Source organism: Bos mutus, chromosome 15, assembly GCF_027580195.1.
Source record: "Bos mutus isolate GX-2022 chromosome 15, NWIPB_WYAK_1.1, whole genome shotgun sequence".
NCBI lineage: Eukaryota > Metazoa > Chordata > Mammalia > Artiodactyla > Bovidae > Bos > Bos mutus.
Window position 1 is genome coordinate 669,985 of NC_091631.1, and position 12,994 is coordinate 682,978.

At 42.2% G+C, this 12,994-nt stretch overlaps 1 protein-coding gene across 1 annotated transcript in view; it reads right to left on the minus strand.

Annotated features, from left to right (window-relative positions):
• Positions 1-2,740: 2,740 nt before the first annotated feature.
• LOC102266795 (membrane-spanning 4-domains subfamily A member 5) overlaps positions 2,741-12,994 on the minus strand; it is a 28,809-nt gene continuing 18,555 nt past the window's right edge. Inside the window, exon 5 of the mRNA XM_005906419.2 lies at positions 2,741-2,863. Coding sequence (XP_005906481.2) covers positions 2,741-2,863 — 123 coding nt within the window. The remainder of the gene's footprint in view (positions 2,864-12,994) is intronic.

A 12,994-nucleotide genomic window follows, 5' to 3' on the forward strand; every position in this document is an offset into this window, starting at 1 on the left:
GTCATGGAGGACTGTGAGGCCTGAGGCCTTCCAGGCCTTCCCTGGTGGCTCTGCGATGAAAGAATCCGCCTGCAGTGTGGGATATGCAGGAGACAGGATTTGCTCTCTGGGTCAGCGAGATCCATCCCCCGGAGAAGCAAAGGGCAACCCACTCCAATACGCTTGCCTGGGAAATCCCATGGACAGAGGAGCCTGGTGGGCTACAGTCCACGGGGTTGCAAAGAGTCAGACACGACTAAGTGACTAACACTTTGGCTTTTTTTTGCTCTTGCATCAGCAGGTGGATTCTTTACCACTGAGCTACCAGGAAAGCCCCTTCCTTCTGCTTTGAGGGACTACTTTATATTAAAAAAAAAAACATTAGTTGCATATCTGCTTATATGCCAAACACTGTCCATGTAACACCTATGGTATTGATTCCGTTTTATTAACTGTGGGAACCAAAGTCCAGAGGAAATGGGGGAAACGGACTCTAAGGCACAGAGTAAGTGATAGTGATGTTTGGGAAGCAAGATAACTGCAGTCATACGTTTCAAAGAAAGCCCGCCATTTTCTGAGCGATTTTTACATTCCAAGCAGTCATAGAATGCACTCACATTTCATTTAAGGCTCGCAGTAAACACGTTAGGTAGGTAGTATCATTACATTTTAGTGTAGGAATTTAAAGCTCACAAAGGTTAAATAATGTGTTCAAGTCACTTTGCTTTAAAGGTCAAAACCAACGCCTGACTTAAAAGCCTTGGTATTAGATGACAGGCCCCTCCTCCTCCAATATATCTTAAACCCTACCCATCAGAACCCTACCCATTGGCTACCATCTACTTTTCCTCGGAACCCCACTCCCCCGCCCTCTGCCCTCAATTATGCCTTTTCCTTCCAGCTTAGAGCAGAAATGAAAACCTGCTTGTTTGTTCTTGAGGCATGCTGTTTTCCCCATGCCTAAAGAAGCAGAGGATAACAGGATTTAATGTTAGGGATTTTGATTCAAATCCTGAACTAAATCATGCTCCCTTTTGTGGTCTGAGAGTTAGCCACTCGGAGCCTCAGTCTGCAATGTGGGCTAGTTACACCTCTTTGAGGGTGTCAGTGACAAGCGAGTGATGACAGAGGTGAGACCCCAACTCTTTCCAGGCAGCTGCCATCAAAGGGCAGCCTGGGAATCTCTGGGAGTTTCTTGAGACCCTGGTAGGAGGCCTGTGACCTCAGAACAATTTTCATCATAATACTAAGGCCTTATTTCCCCTCTTCATGGATGTACAGCAGCATTCTCCACAGGCTGCAGGACGTGAGGCGCTGCAACAGGTCGAATGCAGGAGCAGCGAGAGAATCTAACTGTCTCCGTCAAGAGCGAAACAGTGGTTTCCAAGTTTTGCTCTGCATTGCAATTACCTGGGAACCTTCAAAAAATACTGATGTCCGACTCTTACCACATTCTGATTTAATTGGTACGAGGTGGTATGTGGTGCATTGGGGTTTCTGAAAGTTCCCCTTGAATGTGCAGTCAAATTAAATGGGGATTTGTTTTTCAATGGATATAAAGTTACACAAGATGAGTAAGTTTTAGAGATCTTCTGTCCAGCAGAGTATTTATAGTTAATAATATGGTATTGTGCACTTGAAAATAGGCTAAAAGGGTAGACCTAATAGTAAGCATCGTCACTAAAATCTAAAACTAAAACCAAAACCCGCAAAGGACAGAAGGGCCACTTTGGAAGTGACGGGTAGGCTGAGCGGCTTGGTGATGGTACCGGGCATATGTGCACATAAATGTGTGCAGTTTTTTGGTGAATAAACTGTAACTCAATAAAGCTAAAAATAAAAGAATCTCACGTAACCCTAAAAAAAAGATTTACAAAACTATATCAATGTTACTGTCCACACTAATTCTTATTTTTTAAAATAGAGTTATTTTAGTAAAAATATTACCTGTATTAATGTGTAATGATCAGTTAAATATTTTTTCAGAGTGTCAAGGGGTTCTGAGACCAAGGATCTAAAAGATGTCAGTGTGTTGGCCTAGAGAGTAAGACTTTGGGCTCTGGAGCTGGATTATCTGTTGAGACATGACTTTGCCATTGCAAACTTTGTGCCCTTGGGTACTTGACTTACCCTCTGTATGCTTCAGCTTCACTGGGGCCACAAAATGAGTATAATAATAAGGCCTGCCTTTTAGATTTGTGTGTGTGTGAGGTTGAATAAGCAATGCCCCTGAAGCAGGTGGCGTGCTGCCTGAACGCTGCAGTGCCTGCTGCCGTCACCTGCCAGTGGTTATAAGTGGCTGACGTCGGTCAGTGTGCCCTGTGGGCCTAGCCGTCCTTGCAGCCAGCCCATCTTCCCACACGAGTGGAGCAGGAGCCCCGAGGCTCAGTCTCTCGAAGTCATCGGGAAGCACCGCGGGCCCAGCTCACCCTGGCTCTGGCTCATTTCTCAACCAGCCCCGCACTGCCATCCTTTAGTTCAGTGAACGGACCGCTAACACAGGAGGTGACACCACGCGACTGTGTGATGTGGGGAGAGGAGGAGATGGTCTTGCAAAGAGGCAGGGTGTGTTTTGTCAGCCAAAAGTTCCCAGACCCCCTCCCCTGCCCGCACTACCCTCCCCCACCGCCCACCAAGCAACTCTCTGAGTCACTCCCCTTTGCTTCCAGGAATTACCGGCCTTAAGAGTCTGTGTTCCTGCTGGCTTTTCCTCACAAGCATAATTCGCCTCTCAGTCACATTGTATATCAAGCCTTTATTCTCACAGTTCTGCTCCATCCCATTCCTCACAGTCACCACACTCAGTGGGTCCCCTCATAACGGAGAAAGACAGGGAAATGAGAAATTCCATGATGCTGAAGGCCATCAACATAATCAAAATTCCCTATAACAGAAGAAAAACATATGAAGGGTTACAGTATTGGCACAGTAATGCTCATGTAATAGAGATTTCCGACGCTGATGGGGCAGCAGTGGTAGGGCGGGAAATGAGACCTCCATGTCTCGAGTGTGTCTAACGCTTAGGAAGTGAGCTGCTGGAGGGCTGTGAGGAAGTGTGGGCGTTTTCACACAGCAGGCACAGCAGAGCCCCGTACAGAACAGCGTCATTGTTCTCCTGGAGGAAGTTATGCAAGAGGTAGTTATGCATCTGCTTTCTAAATTATATGCTAAATGATGTGACTCCACTTCATAAACATGCAATACAGAGAGATATTTTAAAAGCGGCCTGTTGAAAGAGAAAGAAGGTTAAGAAACAAAAAAGGAGCAAAAATAGAAAAGGAAAGAAAAGGGGGGAAAAAACCTACAGCCTAAGAAAAAGAGGAACATGCAGAAAAAGACACTTTTAATGTAACGCTAATAGTAACTTCTTGTGTTCTTTTTGTTACCACTGAGGACCTTTAAAATATTTTGTATTCTGGCCACTAAGAGTGCCTGTGGGGACACACGCCTGTGAGTAGCTGGTCACAACCTGTGTTTCGATGGTGAAGGTCTGTAAAGATCAGCGCGGTTGACACTCTGTCCTACAAGTGTCTGTGTCTGCATGCTTTGACTAGAGGTTGAAAAATTGTTCTCAGGTCACACATAGCAAGCCACTCCGGTATTCTCGCCTGGAAAATCCCATGGACAGTGGAGCCTGGCAGGTTACAATCCGTGGGGTTGCCAAGCGTCTGACGTGACTAAGCACAGTGTCTCTTGGCGTAGTCATGATTCTGTTATTCTTTAGTGACTGGAAATAGTTTATTTCTTCTTTCTCCTGTTCTTTTCTGCTTTTTGTTTGTTTTTTGTCTTTTTCCTTGTGTTTACCATTCTGAAAAATGCTGCAATAAACACCCTTGCCCACATATCCTTATGTGCAGGGGACTCAGTGCTGTGGGGACTGCCTTCTGGGTTAAGGTGTGTGCATCTTTCATATAAGTGAATGTCTCCTTGCTTTCCAGAGTCTTAGGAACATTTCATATTTCTGCTGCTTAAGTACACAAAAGCATCCGTTTCACCATTTCCTTGCCAGCCATAACTTTTATAACTCTGATTTTTGCCAGTCGAGTGTGTATAAATGCTGCTGCTGCTGCTAAGTCGCTTCAGTCGTGTCCGACCCCATAGACGGCCTCCTACCAGGCTCCTCCGTCCCTGGGATTCTCCCATTGCTAATTTGCTTGGCATTTCCCGCCAGTGGACGTGAGTGTCCCTCTGAGTGTCGTTGGCTGCTACATTCGCGTGTTTGGTCCTTACTCATAAACTTTTGTCTATTTTTTCCCTTGTGTTCTTGACTTTCTGGTCACTTCTATTTTCTCTCTGTGTATAAAAACCTTAAAACTTCGCTGTTACCTGCTTTAAAAACATTCTTCCATTTCTTTTACCGTTGCAGGGTTTTAACATAAATGTGTTTTCTTTGCCCTTCTGCGATTTCTAGATCAGAACCATACACTTCATCATGCAGTAAGTTCTCTAGTGTCCTTTGCTAGTCAATTCCCCTACCCCCTCCAGAGGAAACCACGCTTCTGATTTCTAGCACAGCTGGGTAAATTCACCTGCTAATTTTGTATCTGAGTGTGTTCAGCAGATGGATTGCATCTCAGCCGTGTTGCTGCGGGCATCAGTGTCCCGTTGTGCGAATAGTCACTGTTGGTTGGGCCTCTCTGTTGCCGACAGACATTTGAATTGTTTCAAGTTTTTAATTGCTATGAATAGATTTCCCAAGAACATTGTTGGGTATATTGCTGATATATAAATAGGTCTATGGTTAATTTTGTTAAAAACTGCCAAGTGGTTTTCCAAGGTGGTTGAATTCGAGTTTCTTCATATTCTGGCCAGCACTCAATTTTGCCAGTTCTTTTAATTCAAGCCATTCTGGTGTATGTGCAGTGGTATCTTACTTGTGATTCTAATTTGCATTTTTTGGTAATTAACAGTGTTGAACAGATACATGCTCCCTCCTTATTGGTATGCCTTTCTTTGTGAGCTGCTTGTGCAGGCCTTACTTTTATGTTTTGGTCTTTTTATTGCTGATTTTCAGGAATGCTTATGTATTCTGGATGTGGGTCCTCTATCAGTTACATGTATTGAGGAGATTATCTCCCATTCTGTGCCTGGCATTTTCACTTACTTTTTAAAAAAATTGAGATATGTGACATATAACACTGTATAACTTGAAGGTGTACAGCATGTTGGTGTAACACATTATATATTACGGTGGAATTACCACCATAATGTTCATCAGTCAACACTTGTATCACGTCATGTAATCATCCTTTCTTCTTTATGATGAGAACATTTACAACCTAATCTCCTAGTGACACTGCAGTACGTGATCCAGTGGTGTTAACAGTAACACTGTGCCACGCGTTAGGTCTTCAAAACGTATTCATCTTGTAAATGGAAGTTTAAACCCTTTGACTAACGTCTCCTCAAACCACCCACTGCCCAGCCCCTGGTAACCACCATTCTATTCTGTTCCTATAAATTTGGATTTTTTAGATTCCATGTATAAGTGATATCATACAACATTTATCTTTCAATATCTGACTTATGTCCCTTAGCATAGTTTCTTCAAGGTCTACCCATTTTGTTGAGAATGGTAAGGTTTCTTTTCTATAACTGAATACTGTTCCTGTGTATGTGTGTGTGTATGTGTATCTCATATTTTCTTTATCATTCATCCATCAGTGGACAGTTGTTCCCATGTCTTGGCAATTGTAAATCTTACTGCAGTGAACATGGGGGGTACACATATTTCGAGTTAGCATTGCAGTTTGCTTTGGATTAAATACCAGAGTGGATTTGCTAGATCATATTATAGTTCCATTTTTAAACTTTTTAGCAGCCTCCATACTGTTTTCCATAGTGATGGCACTAATTTACTTTTCTACTGAGAGTTTACAAGGGTTCCCTTTTCTTTACATTCTAGCCAACATTTGTTATTTCTTGCCTTTTGGATAATAACCATCTCACAGGTGTGAGATGATATTTCATTGTGGTTTTGATTTGCATTTTCCTAATGATTCATGATGTTGAGCATCTTTTCTTGTATCTATTGGCCTTTTGTATCCTTCATAAAAATTTCTATTCAGACCCTCTGCCCATTTTTTAATTTGCTTTATTTTGCTGTTGATTTGTATGGTTTTTAAACTTTATTTTGGATATTAGACTCATATCAGATATATTATTTGCAAATATTTTCTCCTGTTCTATAGGTTGACTTTTTATCTTCTTGATGGTTTCTTTTGCCATACAGAAGTTTCTAGGTTGATATTAGTAGTTCCACTTGTTTATTTTTGTTTTTTTTCACCTTTGCTTTCAAATTCAAAAAATCATTGCCAAGACCAATGTCAAGGAACTTACTTCCTGTGTCTTCCTCTAGGAGTTTCAGGTCTCACATTCATGTCTTTAATCCATTTGAGTTTATTTTTGTGTATGGTGTAAAAGATAGTGGCCCAGTTTTATTCTTTTGCATGTGACTACCTGGTTTTTCCCAACACCATTTATTGGAGAGATTGTCCTTTCCTCATTTTATATTCTTGGTTCCTTTGTCATAAACTGACTGACCATGTGTGTGTGGGTTTATTTCTGGGCTCTCTGTTGATCTGGGGTTTATTTCCGGGCTCTCTATTCTGTCCCATTGATGCATCTTTCTGTTTTTAGGCCAATACTGTACTTTTTTGATGACTGTAGCTTTGTAATATGCTTTGAAATCAGGAAGTGCGATATCTTCTGCTTTTTATTTCTCAAGATTACTTTAGCTATTTGTGGTGTATCGTGGTTCCATACAAATTTTAGTGTTTTTTTTTTTTTCCTTCTATATTTGTGAAAAATGCCATGGAGTTTTGGTAGGGATTGATTGGCTGTTGATTGATTTGGGTAGTATGGACATTTTAACAATATTAATTCCTTTAATCCATGAGCAGAGGGTATCTTTCCATTTCTTTGTGTCTTCTTTATTTTCTTTATTCAATATCATATTTTTCAGTATGCCAATCTTTCACTTCCTTGGTTAAATTTATTCCTGTATATTTTATCTTTTTTGATGTAATTTCAAATGGGATTGTTTCATTAATTTTTCTTTCTGATAGTTTGTTATTAGTGTTTAGAATGCACTTAACTTTTGTTTATTGATAAATAATCCACCAAAAATTATTAAAACTAATAAACAAAAATTCCGTGAAGTTGCAAGATACAAAATCGATAAACAGGCACAAGCTTGCTCTGCAATCTCTGTGGAATGGCGCAGGGTATAGGACAGCTGAGCCAGGCCTAGAAAGGAATAAGTAGAAGGAGCCCCTCTCTGCAATATTAAGGGCCCCTGTGTAGCTGCAGGGCCCCCTGGTGGCTCAGAAGGGAAAGAACCCGCCTGCGATGCAGGGGACCTGGTTTGATCCCTGGTGGGGAAGATCCTTTGGAGAAGAGAGTGGCTGCCCACTGCAGTATTCTTGCCTGGAGAATTCCACGGACAGAGAAGCCTGGCAGGCTACAGTCCGTGGGGTGATAGAGACAGACAGTCGAACTGAGTGACTAACACTTTCACTTTCAAGCATTAAAACAGACCAAAGTCTCAAGTTCTTCAAACCTTTACCCTCGTCTCTGGTAAAGCTAAAGTGTTAGTCGCTCAGTCGTGTCTGACTGCGACCCGATGAACTGTAGCCCACCAGACTCCTCTGTCCATGGAATTCTCCAGGCATGAATACTGGAGTGGGTTGCCATTCCCTTTTCCAGGGGATCTTCCCCACCCAGGGACTGAACCCCGGTCTCCTGCACTGCAGGCAGATTCTTTACTGTCTGAGCCACCAGGGAAGCCTGTAAAACTAAAGCCTGCAGCAGACGCAGCAGCAAAAGTGCCACTGCTCCCCATTTCTGCACATGTGTTAAAGCTGCCTGGTATTCTAAGTGCTTTATTTTAGTCCTAGTGTGTGTTATTAGTGTTATTACTGCATTTGTCCACGTGTTTATTCTGTCCTTTGACCTTTTTTTTTCTGGTACCTCATTTGCTATCATTTTCCTTCTATTTGGAATTCATCCTTCATTATTCCTTTAGTGGGGGTGTACAGGAGGCAAAATCATTTTTGTATCTCTAAAAATTCTTTATTTCACCTTCATGTAAGATATTCTAATGGATAATGATAGATTATAGGTTGGCAGTTATTTTATTCAGCATATTGAAGATGTTCTGTTTTCTTCTTTTATTGATGCTTTTGGAAAGTTAGCTGTCCATTCAGTTGCTTCTACTTTTTCCTTTTTTGTAATTATCAGAATCCTTATTTTTATTTTTTAGTTTTAGTTATGATTGCTGAGAATTGAGAAGTGAAAAGAAAATAACTCAGCAAATAGTTAAAGTGTGCCACAGTCTGATGAGAAAGACTACCGCCTAAATTCAAGCTTTTAACATAAGGCTTTTCAGAGCCTCATTATTTTATTCAAGATAAACCCACGGAGAACTGTTTTAATGGTAACTTTATGTTAATTCGTATTTTCCGAAAATAAGATTGTCATCTGTCCCTGCAACTCTTCTGCTTTGCAAGTCTAACTGTTTCCTGTCCTGTCCCTGAAACCACCCCACGACTGACTCCAACTGATGAAACCCTGGGGCTGCTGTTGCTGCTGAGTCGCTTCAGTCGTGTCCGACTCTTCGCGACTCCATAGACCGCAGCCCACCAGGCTCCGCCGTCCCTGGGATTCTCCAGGCAAGAACACTGGCGAGGGTTGCCATTTCCTTTTCCAGTGCATGAGAGTGAAAAGTGAAAGGGAAGTTAAGTTGCTCTTGGCGCCCTTTTCTATTCTCGCCTGTTGGGCCTGAGAAGCTGTGCTCTCCTCTGCTTAACAAATGTAACAAATTAAGCTTTTAACTGTGGTAGATTTGGCTAGTAATCTTGGAAGGTGCCCGGCCAGACCCCTCACCATTACGGTCCTGTGACTCATCTGGTGGCTCGTCCCTGGATCCCGTGAGCTTCCCTGCCCAGGATTTGACTGTCCTTGATGGTGAGGTGACTGTAGCCCTTTTCATCGAGCAGGGTTTATTTATTTGTCCAGGACGCTGGTCTCCCAGAGTCCTTTTGCATTATCTCTCCAGATTTGTTCTTGTGTTCTTTTTTCTCGGTGAAGGCCTGCCCAAGCTTTGCCACTAGCCATCCTGTCTGCCCATCTGCCTCCTATCTGTGTTTCTCTACATGTGTAAGAATAGGTCACAGGGCAGGAGTCATTTCAGGTTTTGTCATCCTTACCCAGCCACAGAGACTAATGTGTAAAAGGTCTCTTTGAGCAATATCCCTTCTAGAAACAACTATCTTGGATTCCTCCTTAAAATATTAGATTTTTTTTTTTTTAGTTTTATTTATGTGTAAGAAATTTGCTGTGGGATAGATTCTTTCTGACAAATTCCACCTGTCAGAGGCAGCTGATTCCTTTTGTCAGCAGGGAGGGATGGATTTTCCAAGGCTGTCACTATTCCTCAAACTTCTTACTTCCCAGTTAATCATTGTGAGTCCTTAGAAATTAATTCTGTGTTATATTTCAATCAGTATTTCAATGGATTTGACTCCCATCCTGAGAACATGGATGATATAATAAATTTGTCAGTTTTCCCCTCTGATACAGATTACTTTCCTTTGACAGCTATTTATCATTCTTTGCCAACTTAGGCAGGAGCTTGGGTATTTCAGAAACTTCATCAGAGAAAGAATACACTTGAGCCTTGTTCAGTAAGACCTTGCTAACCACCACCACTACCCCACACACCTTTCCTGACCTTAAGCTCTACTCTTCTAGCATTTCTCCAGAAGTAAATGGTCCAAAAGACAGGACAGCTCGCAGACAGGGGGTGCAAGTGCCTCAGAATTACCAAGTAAACTGCTTCCACTCAAGATGATTGAAACAAAGCTCCCCACCCCGCCTGGCTCAGAGTGACAGACACTGCTGATGGCGATGTGCTCTTCGTCTTGGCCCTTTCCTCCCCTCGCTGCTAGTTCAGAGTTCTTGATTATTGGTAGACGGTCCTACACACGTAGGACCGCCAAGGTCATCTTTGGAAATTGTTACTGGCGTATTCTGCATTCACTAATGCCAACAGAGAGACACACTCCTAAAAAGACACAAACTACTGACATTAACCCAAGAAGAGAGAGAACATTTGAGTATATCTATAACAAGTAATTATATAACTTCTACAGAGAAAAGCCCAAGGCCAGGAGACTTTGTTGGTGAATTCTTCCAAATGTTTACTGACAATACCATTGCTTCACAAATTCCCCCAAAAATATAAGAGTAGAGAATACTTCCCAGCTCATTCTGTAAGGCCAGTTTTAACCAGACACAGAATCAAAGGCATCACACAAAAAGGACAACTATAGATCAAGATCTTTTATAAATACAGATGCAGAAATCTTCTAACAAGATACTAGGAAGCTGAATCCAACAACACTTAAAAAGGATTCTGTACGATGACCATGTGGGATTTATCTCAAGAACCTAAGGTTTATTTAGGGTAAAAAAATCAATGCAATATACCATATCAATAGAATAAAGGACAAAACCACATGATCGTCTCAATAGGTAAGCTGAGAAAAAGCATGTAACTAATTTATCACCATTACAAAAACATTCAACACAGTAGGAAGAGGAGAGAATGTCCTCAACCAGAAACAAGTTCTCAGACAACGTTCTACTTCAGGGTGAAAGACTAGATGTTTTCTCCCAAAGTAGAGGAGAAAAATAAGGACGTCTGTCTGCTCCTGCAGCTTCAGTCCAACATTGTGCTGGATGTTCCAGCCAGGGCAGCTGAACAGAAAAAGAAAAGAAAGCATCCATATTGGAAGAGAAGGAAAGCTATCTGAATTTGCATACGATGACACCACCCTTATGGCAGAAAGTGAAGAAGAACTAAAGAGCCTCTTGATGAAAGTGAAAGAGGAAAGTGGAAAAGTTGGCTTAAAGCTCAACGTTCAGAAAACTAAGATCATGGCAGCCGGTCCCATCACTTCATGGGAAATAGATGGGGAAACAGTGGAAATAGTGTCAGACTTTATTTTTCTGGGCTCCACAATCACTGCAGATGGTGATTGCAGCCATGAAATTAAAAGACGCTTACTCCTTGGAAGGAAAGTTATGACCAACCTAGACAGCATATTAAGAAAGAGAGACATTACTTTGCCAACAAAGGTCTGTCTAGTCAAGGCTATGGTTTTTCCACTGGTCATGTATGGATGTGACAGTTGAACTATAAAGAAAGCTGAGCACTGAAGAATTGATGCTTTTAAACTGTGGTATTGGAGAAGACTCTTGAGAGTCCCTTGGACTGCAAGGAGATCCAACCAGTCCATCCTAAAGGAAATCAGTCCTGGGTGTTCATTGGAAGGACTGATGTTGAAGCTGAAACTCCAATACTTTGGCCACCTAATGTGAAGAGCTGACTCATTGGAAAAGACTCATTGGAAAAGATTGAAGGTAGGAGGAGAAAGGGACAACAGAGGATGAGATGGGTGGATGGCATCACCGGCTCAATGGACATGGGTTTGGGTGAACTCCGGGAGTTGGTGATGGACAGGGAGGCCTGGTGTGTTGAGGTTCATGGGTTCGCAAAGAGTTGGACACGACTGAGCGACTGTGCTGAACTGATGTTCTTGTATATAAAATAGCCTAAGGAATCCTCTAATAAGTATTACAAATAATAAGTTAGAGTGAGAGTATATAGTCTATTAATATAAAGATCAACTGTATTTCCACACAGTAGCAATGAATATTGCAAAAATAGAATTTAGAAAGCAATTCCATTTGTGCATGTATGTGTGCTAAATCACTTCAGTTGCGTCCAACTCTTTGTGACCCCATGGGCTATAACCTTCCAGGCTCCTCTGCCCATGGAATTCTCCAGGCAAGAATATGAGAGTGGGTTGCCATGCCCTCCTCCAGGGGACCTTCCTGACCCATGTCTCTTAAGTCTCCTGGATTGGCAGGTGGGTTGTGCCACCTGGGAAACCTTAACTTTGTAATAGCATAAAAAAAGAATAAGGAATAAATTTAACAAAAGAAGTACAGACTTGTATACTGAAAGTCATTGACAAAGAAATTAAAGAACTAATCAAATGAAGAGGTTCATGGATCAAACAACTGTGTATATCACGGCATCAATAATGGTCTACAGATTCAATGTAATACCTATAAAAATTCCAATTGGCTTTTCTTTTCCCCAAATTGACTGGATGAGCCTAAATTCATGTGGAGGAGGGCCCATAGCAGCTAGAACAATTCAGAAAAAGAAAAACAAGCTTGAGAACTTGCACTTCCCCTTTTCAGACTTATTACCAAACTGCCATAATCAAGACGCAGTGGTTTTCTTTTGGTGAGAATGTAAATTGTTGCATCCACTATGGAAAACAGTATGAAGGTTCCTTAAGATACTGAAACCAGCGTCACCATGTGATCCAGGGGTCCCAGTCCCGGGATATTAACAGACAAAACTGAAGTTCAAAAAGATGCTGCTCCCCAGCGTTCACCGCAGCACTGTTTCCAACGGGCAGGCCACGGAGGCAACTGAAACGGCCACAAACAGGTGCATGCATTAAGACGTTTTATATATGTATAAGCACGTGCGTGCTCAGTTGTGCCTGACTCTTCGGGATCCCATGGACTGCAACCCTCCAGGCTCCTCTATTCATGGGATTTTTCAGGCAGGAATACTGGAGTGGGTTGCTATTTCCTCCTCCAGAGGTCAAACCCACATCTCCTGCATTGGCAGGCGCCTGCCAATGCAGGGGATGTAGGAGATGTGGGTCTGACTCCTGGGTTAGGAAGATCCCTGGAGAAGGAAATAATGACCCACTCCAGTATTCTTGCCTGGGAAGTCACATGGACAGAGGAGCCTGACAGGCTACAGCCCATGGGGTCACAAAAGAGTTGTACATTACTTGGTGATTAAACAACAAATAATTATATATATAAATATATGTGTGTGTGTGTGTGTGTGTGTGTGTGTGTATTGGAGAAGGCAATGGCACCCCACTCCAGTACTCTTGCCTGGAAAATCCCATGGATG